The sequence below is a fragment of the Malaclemys terrapin genome, chromosome 3 (assembly GCF_027887155.1).
Source record: "Malaclemys terrapin pileata isolate rMalTer1 chromosome 3, rMalTer1.hap1, whole genome shotgun sequence".
In the NCBI taxonomy this organism is placed as follows: domain Eukaryota; kingdom Metazoa; phylum Chordata; order Testudines; family Emydidae; genus Malaclemys; species Malaclemys terrapin.
Genome location: NC_071507.1, coordinates 80,566,487 through 80,589,171, shown reverse-complemented (window position 1 = coordinate 80,589,171; position 22,685 = coordinate 80,566,487). Strand labels below are relative to the sequence as shown.

The following is a 22,685-nucleotide window of genomic DNA, read 5'->3' as shown; positions in this document are numbered from 1 at the left end:
CCCCGGACAATAGGGCCTTTCATCTTAGTCTAGTCTTTAAAGTTACTGTGCATTAAAAAATTTCAAGCTGTATGTATGATGCATTTGGGATAGATACGAAGTGAAGGGCTGTGTACAGTGGAAGAGATCGATAGGGTAAGCTCCAGAAGTATGGTATGCACATCTTTATAAAACACAGAATAGGGATCAGAGAGTTTGAAAATATAAAGGTAGAAGTAGCCCACACAATGTAGGGGGAAAAACCAAAAAGGATATGGGAGGCAGGAGGGGGGAGAAAGGAAACAGAAGTCAGGAAGAGACGTACCATTACCTATTCTAGGAAATAAAAAATGAGACGTGAAACTAGATAGAGAGAAATGTGAGAAGGGTCATAAATTGCACTCTATAAACAAAATAAAGTTGAGTGTAATGTCAGTTAAACACAAATAGGTAGAGTGCCCAAACTATTTCATCCCTTTAAACTGCAGAGGCCATGGAAGCACAGGTGTTTTCCCACTGACTAGCAGGCCTAACCCTTCATGTAATAGTTGGCAGGTACAATTTTCAAGCCTTGCTGGTGAAGATCTAGGTTTACGAAGAGAGGAAAAGTATAGGAATAGTTCCTGCTGTACTTGATTTCTTCAAAAGTAGAAAGAGACCAAAATTTAAGTGTCATAGCAATTCTGAGCAGAAGGCAGTGGAAAAAAAAAAAAAAAAATCTTGTGACATGACTGGCTCTGCTCCTTATCTGTTATAAAGAAAGAACAATCCAGCAGCTAAAAATTGCAGTCCTGAAGTTGCACAAACAGGGCATAAATTACGGTACAATAATAAATCACATCTAGTATATTGTTAGGACATAAGGCTGAAGAAAAATGTTGCATATCATTAAGAAATATTTTAAAAATTCTGTTTATAGCAAGATAAGAACGTACGAACGGCCATGCTGGGTCAGACCAAAGATTCATCTAGCCCAGTATCTGTCTTCCAACAGTGGCCAATGCCAGGTGCCCCAGAGGGAAAGAACAGAGCAGGTAATCATCAAGAGATCCATCCCCTGTCGCCCATTCCCAGCTTCTGGCAAACAGAGGTTAGGGATACCATCCCTGCCCATCCTGGCTAATAGCCAGTGATAGACCTATCCTCCATGAAGTTATCTAGTTCTTTTTTGAACCCTGTGAAGGTCAAGACTATAACATCATCCTCTGGCAAAGAGTTCCACAGGTTGATTGTGTGTTGTGTGAAGAAATACTTTCTTTTGTTAGTTTTAAACCTGCTGCCTATTAATTTCATTTGGTGACCCCTAGTTTTGTGTTATGAGAAGGAGTAAATAACACTTCCTTATTATTTACTTTCAATTTCCAAAATAGAGGTATAAAAAACTACTTTCAAATAGCTACTCATAATAAATGTTACACCAAAATTTTGGACACCATGCCAGCAAAGGCCATTTGCTGGCCAACATAAACAAGAACACTGTCCAATAGCAAGCGAGGAGCACGATCATCAGACAACACTAACGTATTCAACAAAACTGCATACCACAATGCTGCACAGCAGGAGTAAGCAGGGCAGCATTTTCAACTTATACAATTACACTTGATTCCTCATTGAAAGATTATGTAGGCATCAACTCAAAACAGGACACTCAACAAATTTATACTTCCAAAAAGCAGACTCATTATTACAATAGTCTTCACAGAGATTTGTTTCTCAGCGGTTTGTGGTATTCTGTAGGTCTAGGAGAACTAAAAATATATGTTTTGACCAGTTTATATTTATCTCAGATAATTCATGTGAGCATGTGCCTTTATACCACATTAGCAAATGGAGCAGTACATAGAACAGTACAGACTTGAAATGTGTTTGAGAGAATTAACATTAACTTTTATCCCCTACTATCAGAGCATATCTCCCAGAGATTTCATGAGTTTCACTGTCCAATTGCTGGAAATCAGCTGTCATCTATACATCTATTTCCTCCCTTAAACACCAGACAGTATGGGGTGGATTTTTTTAATATAAATTTGGCTTGGACAAATGCATATCATGAAGCTTTTGACTATGACACTGCATCATATTGCTACATACACTTCAATTTAGGATGCCATCAAATCCAAACAAATCTAATGCAGTTTCCTCAGGGGGTGATTTCACATAAAGTGAATGTATAAATTCCTGAAATGTACTAACAAATGAACTGGTGCTTTTTTTTTTTTTTTTTTTTGCGCTGCTATATATTTCAGCTCTATGCAGAAAACACCTACATGCAGTTGTGTGAAGTGTAACTGCACTTCAGATCACTTTCATTTTAATTTGGCATTTATTTCAGGGTACTTAAATGAATAATTGATTTATAGTGATCAACAAAACATATAAAACAAGAAAAGAAGATATCTAGAATGACAACAGCAGATTTGTGTAATGGGAGAGGGAAGGAGGAAGGCACAATGTTTTTGGCAGGATTTTTAGAGTTGGGTAGTGCCACAGTAATTCAATTAACCAACTTTATTTTGGGGGGGGGGAGGGGGGCTGGACGAATTTGAAGGAGAAACAGGAGAAGTCAGCTTAGATCTTCATTCTCTTTTGAAAACATAAAATTTGAAAAAGCTATCTTAACAAGAAGCCCTAGCTGTTTAACAGCTGGCACTGTTGGCAGGGAAACCATATATGCAATAATACCCCACTTGTTTAAGAGGTACCAAAATCCCCAATTAAGGAAAGGAAGAAGAAGAAGAAAGAACTCCACACTCAATATCGCTTTGTAAAAGTTTGTTTGAACTACAACTCTAATACTGTATTAGCAGAACTGTACCATTGTAAATATTTAATATAAGACATTACTAGCTTGATTAGAACTTCCCTCTGTTAATTTTGTTCAGATTGGAGCAAGGATTAATGGATTTAGATCTGGATTCCACCTTTAATTATTTTGATTAAGTGATGGGAACCATACCTCTTGGCCTAATTTATTTAGGGACAGTTGAATTACATTCAGAAGAGTGACTGGAAAAGTGACATTTTCTATCACAATGAACAAACTACCTATATTACTGAGTCAAGAGTAGGTTTCTTACTGCAGCAATGCAAACTCAGACTAACTCAGATCTAAAAATAAAGTGGAGTTCTGTCACACACAATCAGAATAATCTAAAAATCAGAACTTGCTGACTCTGTTCTGTTGATGCATGCATCAGACCAGAATCCTGTTCACACTTTCATACGACTTGCATAATCAATATAGCTAACAGTAGTGAAAACTGTTTTCATCAAGCAAAAAAAAAAAAAGCATGACAGTTAAATTAGAAGTAGACATCAGGAAAGAGAGCTATTTTTACCATGCCTTTTTCTAGCCTCACTACTGATCTTGTGCCCTGGCGTCTAAGCGTCAAAGTTAGGGGACAGATTAGGTCATTTAAATTTTGCCTAATGTTACACAGAGAAACTAATGTGAATTTCTGAAACATTTACAGCATTAACAAGCTGAGAAAATAGGCTACTTAAATTAAAATGACCTGTATGGAATGTACTTCAGGGAGTCTCTGTTTTCCCCCCCATAATGAGGACCATATTTTAAGGAAAGGTTGTCCTATTGGTCATCTCCCCTCTCATTCACTACTGCATGAACCACCTCCCCAGCCCCACTTGCAATCACAACATCCATGAAGTAACTACAATAATGGCTTCGGTAAGATAATAGTTCTAGGAAAGTATTTTTCCTTGGGGGAGGAGAAGAAGGGAAAATGGATGATGTTTGGAATCTGGGAACAAGAACCAGCACCATGTAACCACTCAGTTCTCTGCTGCCCCTGAGCTCCATGGACCATCGGTAGAAAATCTCTGCAGTACTGTATGCATTCCCTCACTCATAATCTTCCCTTTATTATCCTGCCCGTTAACTGGGATGAAATGACCAATTCACATCACAAATGGTGATGCAGAAAGGAGTGCTGAATTATAGTGTTTTACAGTAATCATTCCATGCAGCTCAATGCCACTTTGACTGATAGGAACTGGGAGGATAACAAAGAATCTAACAGAAAATGGTTGAATTCATTCCTACTTACCCATTCACAGAGTTGTTCTTGGTATTCCTCTTCCCTCCCATACAGTATCAGAGGACTAGCTAGATTTTACTGACAGAGCTTATAAGTATTATAAATCAGTGAATGTTTAGCTGCCCATGTCATTCAAGGAACTTCGACATGTAATCAAGAAGCATTAAGAAAAATCACAGCTTCAAGCTCAATAACTTAACACATGTAATATCACTGGTTCATATCTTATCACTAAAGCTTTTAATTTTATTAAACATAGCTGACTAAAACTATGTCTACACTAGCACTTTTGTCAGTCAGCTGTGTGTATGTGGGGGGGGGGGGGGAAATCACACCCCTGACTGATAGAAGTTACACTGACAAGTGCCGGTGTGGACAGCACTTGTTGGTGTGAGACACTCTCCCACTGACATAGTGATTGCCGCTCGTTGGGGATGGTTTAATTGTGCCAACAGGAGAGTTCTCTCCCGACGGCATAAAGTAGCTACACAATAGACCTTACAGCAGTACTGCTGTGCCGCAGTAAGGGTCTGCTGTGTAGACATAGCTTAATTCAGTGTTAGAGCATCTGACTTTGGGCATATCTTCACTAGCAACGTTAAAGTGCTCCTGCTGATAATAGCCCACTTTAATTGATTAGTCTCGTTAGAGTTGGTATGGAAACACCCATTTTTTCATGTTATCTGTATATCTTCCTACTTTATTTTCCACTGCATGCATCCGATGAAGTGGGTTTTAGCCGACGAAAGCTTATGTCCAAATAAATTTCTTAGTCTCTAAGGTGCCACAAGTACTCCTCGTTCTTTTTCCTATTAAATGTTTATGGAGGACAGTTATTAATGAGAGAATGAATGAACAGAATGAAAAGATGCACAGGTTACATGTTCTCTGTGTTATTTTAAGTACCAGTATATAATTTAACCAAGGCATCTAGTTAAATTTTCTAAGATTAAAAACTGTTATGATTCAATAATTAATACACTAATTCACACTTTGTATGAATTATTCAACCCTGACTGGAAAGAGGATATGGGTATTTCCTGGGACTTTGACAAAACTAGAGTAGCATAGCATTTTTTTTTTTTAAACAATCTAAAGAATGTAATTCAAGCAGAAGCAGAACAAAGTCAGATCTGGGAGTTTCTGATGAATCAAAACTGGAGTAGGGAGAAGAAATGAAAGTGAGTGTCAAAGATTTAACAAAATTCCTCCAGGCATAGATGTATAAGGTATTTCCAATAAAAGCTTCTAAACTTTATGATCAGATCAAAGTTCCCCTTAGACAGGGTTTCATGAGAATTCATCTGACGGACATTTTACATCTGTGGGAACAAAGTATCTGAATCCTTTTCAACAGATCTAGTTTAATATCATAATAAACGGACAGAACACTATGCACTTCTCTGGACTTGAATGAGTAGATCCCTGTAGCATGGAAGCCACCTCTGGTTTCAGGCTAGACCAGTGTTTCCCAAAGTGTGGTACGCATACCCCTGGTGGTACATAAAAGGGTTTCAAGGAGTAAGCGTCAGAATTTTTTATTTTACTTTAGCATAGGTTTTTTTTAAGCAGCAGAAAACAATTCACTAAAATTTAATATATAAGAATGGTGTACACTTGTACAGTAGAGAAATACACAGGTTTACATTGTAACTAATATGATAACGCGTTCAGTAACATCTAATAGCACAGCAGAGCCGACGCAAACCACATGTGCGCGTTACCGCAGCTTGGGCAATACACTTGCCTTTGTGGCATGCGCAGAAGTCATACTGACGGATAAAAGATAAAAGTGAATAACTACTTGCAGTAATCTAAAGATCGTAGCAAGTACATACTTGGTGTGTATTAATATACAAAATTTCTCTTTGTTTTTGTTAAACCCATTTACAATGGATCGCTGGCTAAAAATGGGAAGTTTGAAATGTACAAAAGAAAATTATGAAGGAAATACAAATGTTAGTGATAATTATGCCGAAAAATGCAGCGATATGGCTACATCAGACAATTGTGATGACAAAATTAGTGAACCGTGTGAACCATCTGTAAGTTTATTGAATGTATCAGCCGCAAAGAAAACGAAAAAAGCCTGCAATATGTTAAAGAATATCTTAAACTGAGATTTTCGTGGACTGGCGATGAGGTGGAGCCTGTTCCACTATGTGTGATTTGTTAAGAGACTCTCACAAATGAAAGTATGAAACCATCCAACCTAAAACACCATTTCGATAGCAAACAAAGAAAACAAGGGAAAACCTATAGAATTCTTCGAAAATAGGCGCAAAAATCTCCAAAAGTCCCAGAAAACAATTTGTAATGTGACGGGAGGTGAAAATATGAAAGCTTTGGAAGCTTCATATAGTGTGGCATACTTAATTGCAAAGTCCGGAGCTGCTGAAGTGATTGGTGAGACATTAGTAAAACCTGCAGCCAAAGTAATGGTGAAAGTGATGACTGGAGATAAGGCTAGCAAAGCTATAGATTGTGTCCCCCTCTCAAACAACACTGCTCATCGTAGAATCACAGATATGGCCGAAAACGTAAAGCAGCAATTATTGTCAAGAGTACAAAAGAGTCGCCACTCTGCACTGCAAGTGGATGAATCCACTGATATTGTGAATTTAGCTAATAGTTTGTTGTTTGTCAGATACAAGTAAATAATAAATAAAATATATGGAGATATCCTATCTCCTAGAACAGGAAGGGACCCCGAAAGGTCATCGAGTCCAGCCCCCTGCCTTCACTAGCAGGACCAAGTACTGATTTTGCCACAGATCCCTAAGTGGCCCCCTCAAGGATTGAACTCACAACCGTGGGTTTAGCAGGCCAATGCTCAAACCACTGAGCTATCCCTCTCCCAGGAGTATAATGAAGTCCACGATGATATTTTGTTCTGCCAACCTACACCAACATATACAACTGGAGAAGCGATTTTTAAAGTTATTGATGACTTTATCAAAAACAATGACTTGGACTGGAGTTGTTGTGTTGGAATAAGAACGGATGGCGCCAGAGCCATGATTGGTTCAAAGAAAGGAGTTGTTGCACGTATTCAAGCTGTTGTGCCAGAAGCAAAATCGACTTATGGTTGGATTCACAGGGAAGCACTCGCCACTCACAACATGCAGGCAGGTCTAAAGCAAGCACTGGATGAAGCTGTGAAAATAATTTTGTGAAAGGCCGCCCTCTGAACGCCTGGCTGTTTTCTCAGCTTTGTGATGAGATGGGCAGTGATTACACACAACTCCTATTTCACACTAAAGTGCGCTGGCTTTCGTGTGGCAAAGTTCTGTATTGCCTGTTTGAGCTACGAGAAGAACTGCAAGTTTTTTTAGATGAAAACTTTAACCTGCAAGCCCGTATATACGACTGGAAATGGCTATGAAAACTAGCATATATTGCAGATATCTTTGCTCATTTAAACAACCTCAATCTATACTTGCATGGGAAATTCATATCCATATTCCATGTTCAAGACAAAGTGAGCGCCATGGTTGCAAAATTGAAACTGTGGCATAAACGTCTTAGTCGTCGTGAAATGGATTCCTTTCCATCTCTTCATGACTTAGTAATAAACTCGACTAACAAACTTGATAGTGATGTGTTGCAAGCCATGAAGCAGCATTTGGAAAGCTTGCAGAAAGATCTTCATAAGTATTTCCCCGAACCGGATGGCACCTTTGAATGGATAAGGAACCCTTTTATCAACAATGTTCATACATTGTCAAAAAACCTCTCTGCTTCAGAAGAACAGCAGCTCTTGGAGCTGGCTTCAGATAGCTTCCTGAAAACAAAATTTGAGCATAATACACTGTTGTCATTTTGGTTGTGGGTTAGCTCTGAATATCCAGCTCTATCGGACAAAGCTGTCAAGTATCTTCTGCCTTTTCCCACCTCGTATTTGTACAAGATCGGATTCTCTGCACTGGGGTTGGCATCAAAACAAAAAAACGAAATCGTCCTATTGACATGGAGCCCCATCTTCATCTTAAGACCACAAACATCAAGCCAGATATCCCCGTGAGGGTGTCTGGCCAAAAGCAGTTCCATCCCTCGCACTGAATAGTTTTGGTTTGTACTGAAAATTTTTCAATACCAAAATAGTAAGTATTAAAACTAGGGCTTTCTTCACTAACCTAACCAAACCAGCATATTTTAATTTCAGAATGTATGAATTCACCATATTTTATTTTTATATATATATTTTGTGTCCCCCACACACTGATCTGCCAGACTGTTGATTCACTTCTATTATTTTAATTATTTCTAGTACTATTTCTATATGTAACTATTATTTCTATTAAAAGTTTTGTTTCAACTGTATGTAATATAATTTTGCATTTATTTCTAATAAACATTTAATCCAGAATGAAACAAATTAGGAGTGTGTCATGAAAATGTGACTACTCTCCCCCCCACCCCAAAATTTTCACCAGAGAAGGGGTACGCCAGTAAGACAAATGTCTAAAAAAGGGGTACGCAACTGTTGTAAGTTTGGGAAACACTGGGCTAGACTATTCCAGCTCTGAATTTCTGTAGAGTACTTCAAAGAATTCCATTTCAAGCTGCAACTCTTAGGATCCAAATAAAAGCATGAAGTCAACATGCTGTATCTGATCTTCCCATAGTTTAATTATCAGTATCACTTCAGCAATTTAGAAGCTGTTTCCCCAAACTTCTTACAGGAAAGAGAAAATAATTCAGATCACAGCTAGATGAAAAAAGTGAATGTTGAAAGTATGTGGGATTTGGCACACAAAACAAGCTGCTAGCCTTTTTGCTCTGAATAAATCAGCATATTGGTACCAGTGTACCTCCAGCTTGATGCAAGAGGAATTGTTACACAACAGGAGCATTAAGTAAGGCTTGGTCTACATGCAAACTTGCACCACATTAACTAAATCGGTTTTGTTTCAGTGCAAGTCTGTGCAAACAATCTTCTTTTGGAATAAAGTGACTTATTTTGATTTTGTCTAATCAATTTAAACAGAATAGGATACTTGATTATAAAATGAGATTCAGTGCAAATCTGTGTGCACACACAATGGAAGATGTGAATTAAAACTGATTTAGTTAATGCAGTGCAAGTTTGTGTGTGGACAAGCCCTAGATTGTGAAAGTGGGAAAAAGGTGTTCCTACCAAAGAAGATGCTAAAATATTTGTTCCGAGCTCCAACAGCTAAAATGGATGAATTTCAAGTCTAACCAATGTTAAAAATTATATTTCTGGGAGCTTGTAGTATGCCTAGATAAAGTTGCAAACCATTACAGATTGTTCTGACGAAGTGGGTATTCACCCACGAAAGCTTATGCTCCAATACGTTTGTTAGTCTATAAGGTGCCACAGGACTCTTGGTTGCTTTTTACAGATCCAGACTAACAGAGCTACCCCTCTGATTCTGAAAAGTAGTACTTGCTTTGAATCAAAAGCTGAAGAAACAGCCGTCAAAATAAGAGTAACAGTACACTATTCTTGATTCAAGCTTGCCACGGACACTCTCAGAACTCCCTACTTGCCATACTGAATGCAATACTTGCAAGTATTTTAGTAAAATTTACATTCAGTAAAATGCTGATCATTTCTCATTTCATTTTCTAAAAACTGATGCTAGAGAATAGGTATGTGTTTTAGCCAGTATTATTAGCAAGTGTACAATAAAAATAGTTTAATGGATTTAAATGTTTTAAGATGCATTTGCGTGATCCACCCTCTGGTCACTAAGGGTGTGTCTACACAGCAATGTAAGCTCAGGCTTGATCCTGAGCTCAAGTCTAACACCTTTGTGTCCACACACCAATTGTGTTAACCTAGGGCTCGAACCTAGGGTCCCAAGACCCTGCAGGGCAGGAGGGTCCAAGACCATGTTAAGCTGGGACCTAGAGTCTGGGCCCTATTACTTTCCTGTGTGCATGCAGCGCAAGCTTGACTTGGACCCTGGAAGTCTTCCAGATGTATCCCAGAGTTCCTTGGAGCAACTTCCTGAGTCCCTTCTATGCTGGCAATCTATTATGCTCTGTTGCAACAAGAAGCCATACCTAGGGTTACCATACGTCCGGATTTTCCCGGACATGTCCGGCTTTTGGGGGCTCAAATCCCCGTCCGGGGGGGAAATCCCCAAAAGCCGGGCATGTCTGGGAAAATCGGGAGGGCTCGGTGGTGCTCGGCCGGGCCGGCGGTGCGGGGCCGGGGGCATGGTGCCGGGCCGGGAACCAGGGTCACAGTGCCGGGCCGGGCGCGGGGCCGGAGGGAGAGCCGGGGGCGCGGTGCCGGGCCGGGAGCCAGTCAGCCGGGCCGGCGGGGAGCCGGGCCGGCGGGGAGCCGGGTCAGCCGGGCCGGCGGGGAGCCGGGCCGGCGGGGAGCCGGGGAGCTGGGGGGTGCGCCGGGCCGCCGGGGGCCGGCAGTGCTGGGCGGGCCGGGGGTGGTCGGCCGGGGGCCGGGGCCGGCACCCCAGGGCCCGAGCCGACCCAGGCTGGAGCCGCCGGGGGGCCAGCCTGGGCCGCGCCTCCTCCCCCCCACATCCCCCTTACCTGCTTCAGGCTTCCCGCGAATTAAATGTTCGCGGGAAGCAGGGGAGGGGGCGGAGACTTTGGGGAGGGGGCGGGGTTGGGGAGGGGCTGGGGGCGGGGCTGGGCCGTGGGCTGTGGAGTGTCCTCCATTTGGAGGCACAGAATATGGTAACCCTACCATACCTCCCTTTGCAAAAGGCAGCAGCTCAGATCAGCATTGGTATGCTTGCAGCCAATGGGTTATCAGAGAGCCTGGAGGGTTTTCAAGGAGACTGATCAGAAGAAGCCTTTTGCAAAGAGCTGCTTCCTGGTCACAAAGAGCACAGCCAGATTTTGGTGCACTCTGCCTAGGCGTACCTGCACATACAGTTCCAAGAAGGGCGGGGGAAGGGGGAGGGTCATAGAGTAGAGCGGGGACTATGCAGCTGCCCTGCCGGGAGGGGAAATGACAGAGCTCCCAGTTCAGCACAGCCAGGAGAGACCCACAACAAGCCAGTCACTCCTCCCCATCCCTGCAGGGCAGCCACTGGGTCCCCGCTCCACTATCAGCTCCCCCTGCCCTCCCCAGGCTGCATGCATTGTCAGGGCGGTAAGTGGAAGACAGCCCCAAAACTTTTGCACAGCCTCCCGGGGATCCCTTATCCCTGCCTCCTGGGGTGCAGCAGGGATAGGGATAAGGGACCCCGGGAATGCACTACACCACTTCACAGCCAGCAACAGCCAGGCTCGGGTCTGTGGTTTTTCCTGTGAAACCTACACTTTATCTCAAGCTTCAAAACAAACCAACAAAAGAAAATAAAAACCCAAACAAAAGCACCTTCATTCAACATCCCCTTTTAAAAATTAAGAATTGCAAAGTTTCATTCTAATAGTTTGACAGCTCTGGAGACTGATGTCCTAGTTATCCTCTGAACAGGTGCACAGGGCAGAGAACGTACCAACGTGAGATTTCTAAAGATAGCTACAGCACTCGACCCAAGGTTTAAGAATCTGAAGTTCCTTCCAATATCTGATTGGGACGAGGTGCGGAGCATGTTTTCAGAAGTCTTAGAAGAGCAACACTCTGATGCGGAAACTACAGAACCCGAACCATCAAAAAAGAAAATTAACCTTTTGCTGGTGGCATCTGACTCAGATGTTGAAAATGAGTTGGTCCACACTGCTTTGGATTGTTATCAAGCAGAACCCGTCATTAGTATGGATGCATGTCCCCTGGAATGGTGGCCGAAGCATGAAGGGACATATGAATATTTAGTGTATCTAGCACATAAATACCTTGCAACGCCTGTTCTCACTTACAGGTGACATTGTAAACAAGCAGCAGGCAGCATTATCTCCTGCCAATTGTAACCAACCTTGTTTGTCTGAGCGACTGGCTGAAGTAGGACTGAGTGGACTTGTAGGCTCTAAAGTTTTACATTGCATTGAAAATTAAAGCAGGGTTTTTTTTGTACATAATTCTATATTTGTAAGTTCAACTTCCATATTAAAGAGATTGCACTACAGTACTTACATTAAGTGAATTGAAAAATAATATATCTTGTTTTTTACTGTGCAAATATTTGTAATAAAAAATAAATATAAAGTGAGCACTGTACACTTTGTATTCTGTGTTGTAATTGAAATCCATATATTTGAAAATGTAGAAAACATCCAAAAATATTTAAATAAATGGTATTCTATTATTGCTTAATCACGCGTTTAATTTTTTTAATCGCTTGACAGCCCTCGTACAAAGCCTTCTCAAACTGCAGTCATTCTACTGAGACAGCTACCAAAGGAGCTAATTATGCAGTTTATGTACTCATTTGCTTCTTATGGGCACCTGGGTCCCATCAATAGCACAGTCACAGTTAGGAAACAGGATGGGCAGTAGAGTTTTACCACAGTGCAACACATTGGTAGGGCTAGAGCAGTGGTCACCAAGCCATCGATCACGATCAACTGGTCGATCCTGGAGACTCTCCCAGTTGATCGTGATCTCTGGCTGCAATGGCACAGCGGGGCTGCCTGCTGCTAAGACAGGATCCCTGCCTGCCATGGCCCCACGCCACTCCTGGAAGCGGTCAGCACATCCCCACAGCAGTGGGGGACAGGAGAGGCGTCTCCACGCACTGCTCCTGCCTGCGAGCACTGCCCCCGCAGTTCCCATTGGCCAGGAATGGGGAGCTCTGGCCAATGGGAGCTGCGGGTGCAGTGCCTGCAGAGAGGGGCAGCACGCAGAGCCAGGTGCCCTGCCCCAGGGGCTGCAGAGGCACGTTGGCCCCTTCCGGGAGCAGTGTGGCCATATGGTGCACTACTGGCTAGCAGGGTGGAGGGGTGGCCCAGCTCGTGATGGGGAGGAGGTGCTGGTGTGCCTGAGTGGAGCCAGGGCGGACAGAGAGGGAGCCTGCCCTGCCGATCAGGAACCAACCAAGGTAAGTGCCCCCCAGTAGGAGCCTGCACCCCAACCCCCAGCCCCCTCCTGGAGCCATCCCCTCCTGCACCCCAACCCCCTGCCCTAGCCTTGCTCCCCCTCCCAGATCCAGCACCCTGAACCCCCTCCAGCACCCCAACACTCTGCCCCAGCCCAGAGCCCTCTTCTGCAAACTTACTCCCTCCCGGAGCCCACACCCTGGAACCCCCTCCTGCACCAAAACTCCCTCCCAGAGCTTGGACCGCTCACCCCCTCCTGCACCCTAAACATCTGCCCCAGGCTCAGTCCTGTGCTGTAATCCCTATTGCTTGCTCATATTAACTATTCTCCCCCCTCACCACCCATCTAAACTTTAAAAGTGCTTTGTTCCTAAACAGATTATTCACTACATTTTGGAAAAAGTTCAACTAGAGTCCTACCCAAGAACACTTTAACCCAAGTTTCAACCCAAATTTTTGATTGAGGGAGTAAAAACCCTCAAGACAGAAATTTATGATGTGAGCAGAGATTACAAATCAGGTACAAGTATTCATGCCTTTAAATTTACTGAATACAGTTGGAGGAATCAGTTAAGTGTGCTTGTTTCACCTTATTGAGTGGCAATCAACCCAGAATTTCTCACTTAACCAATCTTCCTACTGGGGTGACAACACTTCTCTTTCATAGGAGCCGCCTTTAAATTTAAGCTTCAATTGAGCTTTTACCATAGTTTGCAATTACCAGTACCACCTTTACAGATGCCTTTTCTAATGCTCTTTACTAGATTATTTGGAACTGAAAGAGAAGGAGCTATTGATATTTCAATATATTGGAGAAGGTAAAATAAAAATAAAAACCTTACTCTAAGGGAATGTCTATACTACGAACCTAAGTCGACCTATATTAGGACAACCTACAACCCCCACAGTAATTATGGAGGTGGTGCATGTCTACACTACCCTCCTTGGGTCGGTGGTGTGCATCACCACCACTAACGTCTCCACCAACCTAAGAGGGGCAGTTTGGGAAGCTGAGAGCTCTGCTGGCAGCTCCCTGCCAAGAGCCTGGCTGCCCCACAAGCTGAGGGCAGACTACCCCGCCCCTCACGCCCCACCCCGACTCCCAGCAGGGAGCTGGGCAGCCTGGTCAGTTTCATGACTCAAAGTGCAATGAAACTGACACAGCTGCCTGGCCCACCACCAGGAACGGGGTCCGAAGCCATCCTAGCTTCTTGTCCCAGCTCCCGGCCTGGATCTGAAGCCGCCCAGCTATCCCGGTGAACAGGGGCTTTCTTGTGAATTTCACGACTCCTGCCGTGAAATTGACAAGATACCAGACACAAGGGAAACCGTGTCTACACAGACACTGCGTCACCCTAACTACACAGACATAAGCCAGATGTCCCGATTTTATAGGGACAGTCCCGATTTTTGGGTCTTTCTTATATAGGCTCCTATTACCCCCAGCCCCGGTCCCGATTTTTCACATTTGCAGTCTGGTCACCCTAGCCTTACACCTCTTGTAGAGGTGGAGTTATTACATCAGTATAGTAGGGCATTTACATCGGTGGGAGGAAGGCTGTAGTATAGACACTAACATAATTAGGTAGATATAAGCTGCCTTATGTGGATCTAACTGTGTAGTGTAGACCAGCCCTAAATCCTTCCTAAAAAGTGTTGTGGGTTTGGCTTTGGGGATTTTTTTGTTTGTTTTCTTTTATGCACTATCAGGCTTACTTCATTTTTTTTTTATCATCATTTGTGCCTTTTCAGTGGCAATGCAAAACAGCATTTTAACATGCAAAATATAAAGCTTTATAAGTCCAAAGATTTGCCACATTATTCACTGCTGTTCTTGTGAAGTCACATAGTAAAACTCAAGAAAATTCATAAACAGGACTAACAGAACAAGCTAAATAAATTTGTATGGCTCAGAATTTGCTATTGTCCCTCATCCTATTGAAGAAAAAAAAAAATCTAGACCTCCAGAAAGAAAGTCATTCTAGTTTTAAAGGTGCTGAAATGTCTTCATTGTTAAATGGGGATAAAGATTTAGTTCTGGGATCTGAGACTATGTACACAGATAAAAACCAAAAGCACTGTTCTGATTTGCTGGAAAGGATGTTGTAAATGTATAACCTCTCACTTCTACACCACAGCCCTTCTTTTAACAACACTGCAGTAGCTCTATTCCCTCAGCAAGTGACATTAGGAAAAGAATTTGCAATGCGTCATCAAGAATTCCCTTAGAATGCAATAATGCCTTTCTCCAATTTTTCTTTATTCTCTCAACTTTTTCCTTCCTCCTCCACAATATCCTCCTAAAGACTTATGTCCAAAGCCATTAGGAAAGGAAAGCAATTCACTCAACCTGAAACAGGAGAAAGGAAAAGGGGGGGGAGGGAGGCTGGGGAGCTGACTAGGATAGAAGTCAAACAAGACTTGCCTTCAGAATATTTGATTTCTTCATGAACAGGTGTCTCCCACCCCCGATTCAAAATGCCATAAAAGCAAGCAAGGGATTTTTCAGAAGATAGTAGAGAGCAATCCTTGGATATGGAGTATAAGGATATTGCTTCCTATTTTATAAAAATAAAATTCACACAGAAGGTAGGAAAGAGTCCTGTATATTTGCTTCAAGCACATTCTTTGAAATGGTATCAACCCTGGATTTAGACTACAAAAACCATTAGTCTGACAGTTTAAACACAACGCAAGTATGTGAAGAAAAACAAAGCCATGAGATTAACTGAAACTTTCTTCACTCATGGGTGTGAAAAAACACCCTCCTGAGCGATGCAAGTTTCAGCGCTGTAAAGTGACAGTGTAGACAGTGCATCACGGAGGTGATTTTTTTACAGCACTGGGAGAGCTCTCTCCCAGTGCCTGAGCCACAACTACACAGCCATGTTAAAGTGCTGCCACGGCAGTGCTTTAACGTCAACTGTGTAGACATACCCATAAAAACCACATTTGACTAACAAGCATCTCCAGGGAAATAAAATCCTAGAGAAGAAACAGGAGAGTAAAATTCTTCCCTCCCTCCCCTAAATCCCACAGTAGAAAACTGTTTTAGAAGCATTTTTTCCAGGGCAGCTGTCTTGGGAGCCTGTGGCAATTTGACATTTAATATGACACTGCACAAAAACTCTAAGACTAGAAACATTTCACTGTATCTAAGGTTACCAAGTACACATTCAGGAAGCAGTCAATTACAGGACTAGAGTCAGTAATTATTGTAAGCTAGACATATTACCCTTAATAACTGAAGCATTTATTCTGACAACAGTAGTAATTACCTCTATGTGCAGTAATTCCAGTGCAGTTTGGGACAAGCTTATCTATTTAAAAGGGACAGTGTCTGAATATTCTGTCCCCCCTGTTATGCACCACCAAATATGATTATAACTGAAAGGACAGAGAAGCTTTTCAGTTTACTTTATGCATTTGATATCATTCTAATGCATTAATCAATTTCGCTATTAAGCTGTGCAGCCAGTTAGCACAGGCAAAACTAAAAGAAAAGACCACTATAGTCAAACAGGGAGCAAAGGGGGCAGGGGGGGAAATTGTAAGGGAATAGCATTTAAGGGTGATGAGAAAAAGAAAGATGCTTTCAATTAGCCAATCACAAAAGTTAGCATCTCTTTAAAAATAGAAGTAACAAGACGGCTTACATTCAGGCAGAAGCTCCCCCAGTCAATTAAGCATGATGCAATGTTAAACTCGCTCCACCTCTAAAAGGACAAAGGTAAAGTGTAAAGCTTTTTAATATAAAGATGATATTTTGCTCTTGGTGTGGGCATCAGCAGGAATTTTCCAGGGCTAATTCTTCATGGTCTTTTCTCCACACAAATTATACTCTAGAAATACTTGCCTCCTGTTTGATATTAAGACTTAAAACATTATAAGACCATGGAACATTAAGATAAAGTTTAAGTGTTTTTGTTATTGTTTCCCTTTCAAAGTCAAACTGGAAAAAAAATACACAGGATTAGTTACCTGAACAACAAATTGACATCTTTCTCCTCCCTCTCCCAGTCCTCTCATGATACATTATTGATTACAAACACTAAGAAAGAATAACTAGTTTGACCATTATGTAAAGGCCTAAATCCTCTGTCTTATTTCCACCATCCCCTCCAAAAACTTGGCAAGATAAGTGCTCACTTTCAGCAATGTGTTGGAGACCATTTGAGAAGCTGAATTAGTTTCAGTCTATTGTAGTGGAACAGGGAGAAGTACACACTTATGAGCTGAAAGAGTCAGAGATTTTAAAAAGTGGCCTGGTTGTAGAGATGCTTTTACTACTTTTGCTGATGTTCAGTTATTCAAATTGGCCACATGCTGCAATATATTTGCTATACAGTATTTTCTGATGACCAAAAGGCACAAACAAGACCAACAAAAAGGATGTTTTTTAAAAAGAACATTTTGGTACACCTTTCGGTCCTGATCCTGCAATGCAGTTTGCTAGCTAGAACTCCTGCACCTTGCAGAGCCCTAACAAAGTCAACCGGTCATATGTTGGCTCTCTCCCTCTGCAGCCGGGAGTTGTATGCTCGTGAGACCGGTTTCCAGGAGTCCATGTAGCGGTCCATACACATGGCAATACACTTCTGCTCCGAGTTATCCAGCGAGCTCTCTGGCTTCCCGATGCACTTCCAGAAACACTTGTTGGTCATCCTCTGCAGCAGCTCCTGTGCGTTGGCCACGGCGATCTGCACCTTCACCTGCTTTATGATGAGCCCCGGGTCCAGCTTCCTGCCCCGTGCCGCGGCCCCAAACTCAGAGCCAAACCCGCCCACCATCGGACAGACTGCATTGCAGGATCAAAGCCCAAAGTGGACCCTGCACCTGCTCAGATTTCTGTTGACTTTGTTAGGGCTCTGCAAGGTGCAGGAGTTCTAGCTAGCAAACTGCATTGCAGGATCAGGACCGAAAGGTGTACCAAAATGTTCTTTTTAAAAAACATCCTTTTTGTTGGTCTTGTTTGTGCCTTTTGGTCATCAGAAAATACTGTATAGCAAATATATTGCAGCATGTGGCCAATTTGAATAACTGAACATCAGCAAAAGTAATAAAAGCATCTCTACAACCAGGCCACTTTTTAAAATCTCTGACTCTTTCAGCTGGTTCCAGTAGCCCTGACAACATGCTCTGCCTGGGGAGAGTGACTTGATTCCTGGACTAGCTGGAGTGGCCCTGTGAGAATGAAAGGAAAGGTGGTGGGAGTGAAATCCCTGTGATTTGGTTAATTTGACACTTTCCTCACTGAACAGAATTATTCTGCAATAGAAAAGGAGTGTGCTATTGTGTGCGCTGTAAAACAGTTTAGCTCAGGGGTTCTCAAACTGGGGGTCAGGACCCCTCGGGGTCACAAGGTTATTACGGGGGGGGGGGGGGTCGCGAGTGGTCAACCTCAACCCCAAACCCAGCTTGCTTCCAGCATTTATAAGGATATTAAATATATTTAACTGTGTATTTAATTTATTTGGGGGGTTGCACTCAGAGGCTTGCGATGTGAAAGGGGTCACCAATAAAAAAGTTGAGACCCACTGATTTAGCTCCTACCTATTCAATAGGGTGGTAGAGCAATAAAGCCACATCTGGAGCCTCAAAAATCTCCCTAAGAGGGCTAAAAGATAAACAAGGCAGTAGTACACCCAAAGATAGCAATGGTCCAAATGAAGTATTCATGTAAGGCTTGAGTCTTTAAAGATGGCCTAGCGGTGAAACTAGAGAACTCTTCGAAGAACCAAGAGCATGATCTACAGGTGACTTATGCAGAGATCAACTATTTCTTTATACAGAGTGTCCGTGCTAGCTGTAACATGCTTAAAATTACATTGGAAGATGAAAAAAGCATTTTACAAGTTTTCAAGAATTCTATTAACACTTGAGTATGTAAGACTCAGACTTAAAGGCCAGAAGCATCTGGCATGGGCCACTGTCACAAGACAGGGTAGGGGTCTAAATGAACCACTGACTCTGACCGTACAGTTATTCTTACGTTCTAACTGCTTATTTTTAGAGATTAAACCTTCACTTCTCCACTTGGGTCATCTCGATCCTGACTGTCACACAGAGTTTGATGCAGGAGTTTTGGCCACAGGCCATGAAGTAAGCTTCACCCCTGCCCCCTCTTTTCTGGGCAGCACCTCTCCCCAACTCCTCAATATATTTTAACTCCATATAATACTCCTGCAAAACTATGCTCTCCAACATAGCAATGTGACAAAAAATTCCTTTTCTTCTAGTCAACCATACTAACGGTGAGTGGTCTGTTAACACTCTGACCCACCCTATTGAATAGGTAGGAGCTAAATCAGTGGGTCTCAACTTTTTTATTGGTGACCCCTTTCACATCGCAAGCCTCTGAGTGCAACCCCCCAAATAAATTAAATACACAGTTAAATATATTTAATATCATTATAAATGCTGGAGGCAAGCTGGGTTTGGGGTTGAGGTTGACCACTCGCGACCCCCCCCCCCGTAATAACCTTGTGACCCCGAGGGGTCCTGACCCCTAGTTTGAGAACCCCTGAGCTAAACTGTTTTACAGCGCACACAATAGCACACTCCTTTTCTATTGCAGAATAATTCTGTTCAGTGAGAAAGTGTTTTTTTGCCGAGAAATGCAATGGGGTGTTTCCTGTTAGCGTCCCCCATCCCACCAGGGGTCAATACATTTCAAATGACCGCCCTAAACCCATATAATAAGGGGCACCTTTCCCCCTCCTTGACATTAACACTTCCCCCAGTGGTTACTTTACACCAGGGCTTTTTCTATACCTTACTATGGTAGTATGAATTGTCAGCACTTTCAACACCAAGAGTCTCCCTCATTCCAGCGGAGCTATGACACACAGCACCTTCTGGCAGTGCCTAGTATCCCCACTCCCAGCAGAGCCCTGGCCCACATTTCCTAGCTGTACTAGGGTCTCACTGCTCCTAGCAGATTTTAGGCCCTGCTTTCATAACAGATCTTACTCAATATATTTCAACAGTACAATAATACTGTATACAATTGGCTAATTTAACTACTTTTCTTTTGGAGTTTCAAACCTTCTGTTCTCCCGTGGGGGTGTCTGGACCCTGGTTATCACAGAAACACCTTGGGAGTTATAGCCGAAAAACTGTCTTCAAAGTTATGAATCTATTCCTCTACACTTACTGTAAGGGAGACATTCCTGCCCAGGCGTGGGTTAGGAGCACACATTACTATTTTTAATTATGTTCTACTTCACTTTACCATTATTTTTTCTTAATAAAGTAGCAACCACTGGCACACTGATCCAAGGCACACTGATCAGGAGACAATTTTTTGTGCATTCAAACAGGTATAGAGTGGGTGACTATTAGACGTGAATATAATACTGCATTTAATATCAGAGATACCAATGAATGGCCTTGCAAACTCTTCACGTGTGCCATTCTATACAAATCCTGAAGATAAACAGACTGGATGCATTAGGGTTCCAGTTTTCCAAATGCAATTAAAAATCTTAAGCGACATCCTTTCCACCATTGTGGAGTGCAAAGCAGCTTTTCTTTAAAGGTTTAATGCTGGTTTCTACAGGCCCCACACAGCATGCTATACTGTCTACACTTATTCTAACTGAAAAGAATTTCTAAAACAGAAGACTCAAAAGGAAAAACCTTTGGCGCCTCTAACGTGTGTGTATATAGATTATTTTAACAATACTTTCAAATTAAGTCCAGGATACTTGGGGGAGGGGGAGGAAGAAGGGAGGGGGATTACTTTGATCAGTTTTCTAGGAATGCACATCACAAGCAGCATTAAGGAAGGCTGAAGCAGAAGAATGGCTATTATGTGGTATTTCTGTTTTAAGTCACATGTAGCTCAGACTACTCTCCATATGTATTCCGCATACTGGGTCAGTGCACAGCATATGCTGATAAATGACTTTCCAGCTCATATGTACTAGCCCACACCCTCCTGCTAATGAAAGGAGATTCAGAAAGCAAGTACATTTTGCATTTAGCTACTTTTCAACGTTATTTGAAACAGAGGTCAGAGTGTATCTGGTTGAATTATGAATTCCAGGATTCTGAAGCATATGAAAGATTGATTGTTTTGAGCGTGTAGATGGTGGGACGCAGCTGTTTTTATCTCAACATATAATGCTTTTAACTGAAAAAATGATTTTTACACTTGGTATTTCAGATTGTGAAAAACATTCTTAACTTGTGCACAAGTTGAAGTTTTTGGATCAAAAGTGAAACTAATTCTGAGGTTGGCCTAATGGTTGAGCAGCAATCTCTTACTATGGAAGAAATAGGAGATCCAGCCCGACAAAGTGCCTGGCCATGGGAAGAATGGGGCTGGCTGGGGCTGCAGGAGTGGCAACAGGTTGGATGAGTGAGAGCAAGAGGATTAAGGGGAGCTGAACAGCGGCTTGGGGACAAGATGGGGGTACACATGGGACATGAATCTCTGAAGGGGAGCATGCAAAAAAAAGTTTGAGAACCTTTAACTTAAAATATCAGGTCATGGTCTGCAGTCTTGTGTTTAAAACAGACAGCACTAACATCCAACTGCGGTCCTAAAGCTTATGAGGGAGAACAAATGGTAACGTGAGACAAGAGATCAGCTATATTCTGTTGGACTTAAGGGAACCAAGATGAGGATTTTAAAATTTTAAAGCCTGTAGATTATTTTGAATGGCACAATCTTACAAACCTTGTTAGCCGATTAAAATTAACTGTTATTTACCAGACAAAATACTTTATCTGCAATGTCACACAATGCAATTTGTTAAGCAAAGTCAGGCATGCTTGTATCAAACAGTGAAAACACTCTGGGGAAAAAACAGGTGCTAGCTATTTCTAGTTGAGTTACACCATATTCATTTCAATCTTTTGCTCAGCGATAAGGCAAGAGATAGCGTTTGCTAATTTACTCAGTGTAACACCTCTCTTCCCCTCTGGATGTTTAATTAACACTCACATACAGAACTATTATATCATTTGGAAGGCACCTGTGAAATGTGCCTTATATTTAAATCCTAGAAGGGAGAAAATTGTATTGGGGAGGCAGAGAGTAGAAAGGGGGAAGCAGGCAGAGAAGGAGTAAAGGCAGAAGTTTAGAGAAAGCATTTTAAAACCAGTCATCTCTCAAAGGATTTTTTGATCAGTTGGGCACCAGTATTTCTCAGGCTAATTCAGGGTCCTGAAAATTTGCCTACATATGATCAGAATCCAGTTAATCTTTTGTGCCTCTGACTAGTTTAGTGCTCTAAGAAGCAAAGCTAATTGAAATAGGCCTTGGCAAGAAGCACTTTTCTTTTTTAAACAGTGTAAAAAAAGGGCAAGACGGCTAGGCTGAACAGAACAAGAGAAGCTCTCTTGTCAAGTAGCATAAAAACAAAAATAAAACTTCAATAGGCAACTCAAATATATTATAAAATAAAAGAGTGAAACTATAGGTTGAAGTCCTCACTCTAAAATAGTGACTAGTTCAAAATGTGTAATCCTGTCAAATCTTTTGCTTTGGGAATGTAACACCCACAAACTTAACAAGCTCACCAGCCAACTTTCCCATGGCTGTAAGTCTCCTCCCAAAATAACTTCTGACCAAAGCTGTGATGCTGCAACATCAAGATGATATACATCTGCACTTACATCTTATGCCAAAGCCACTCATTTGCAATATTGATAGCATAAAAGACTGGAAACAAGGTTTACCCCAATTCAATTATAATTATGAAATAACTCTGGGTA

The 22,685-nt window shown here is 42.1% G+C and overlaps 2 protein-coding genes across 2 annotated transcripts in view; both read right to left on the bottom strand.

Annotated features, from left to right (window-relative positions):
• GALNT2 (polypeptide N-acetylgalactosaminyltransferase 2) overlaps nt 1-22,685 on the bottom strand; it is a 143,069-nt gene that overhangs the window by 97,302 nt on the left and 23,082 nt on the right. The window lies entirely within an intron of this gene.
• LOC128834954 (mitochondrial import inner membrane translocase subunit Tim13-like) lies at nt 17,459-17,749 on the bottom strand. Its single transcript, XM_054024180.1, has one exon. It carries the CDS (start codon nt 17,747-17,749, stop codon nt 17,459-17,461), a length of 291 nt encoding a protein of 96 aa, XP_053880155.1.

Bases quoted from the DNA above. Each gene is read 5' to 3' on its own strand.
- LOC128834954 (XM_054024180.1), bottom strand. From the start codon at position 17,749: ATGGTGGGCGGGTTTGGCTCTGAGTTTGGGGCCGCGGCACGGGGCAGG.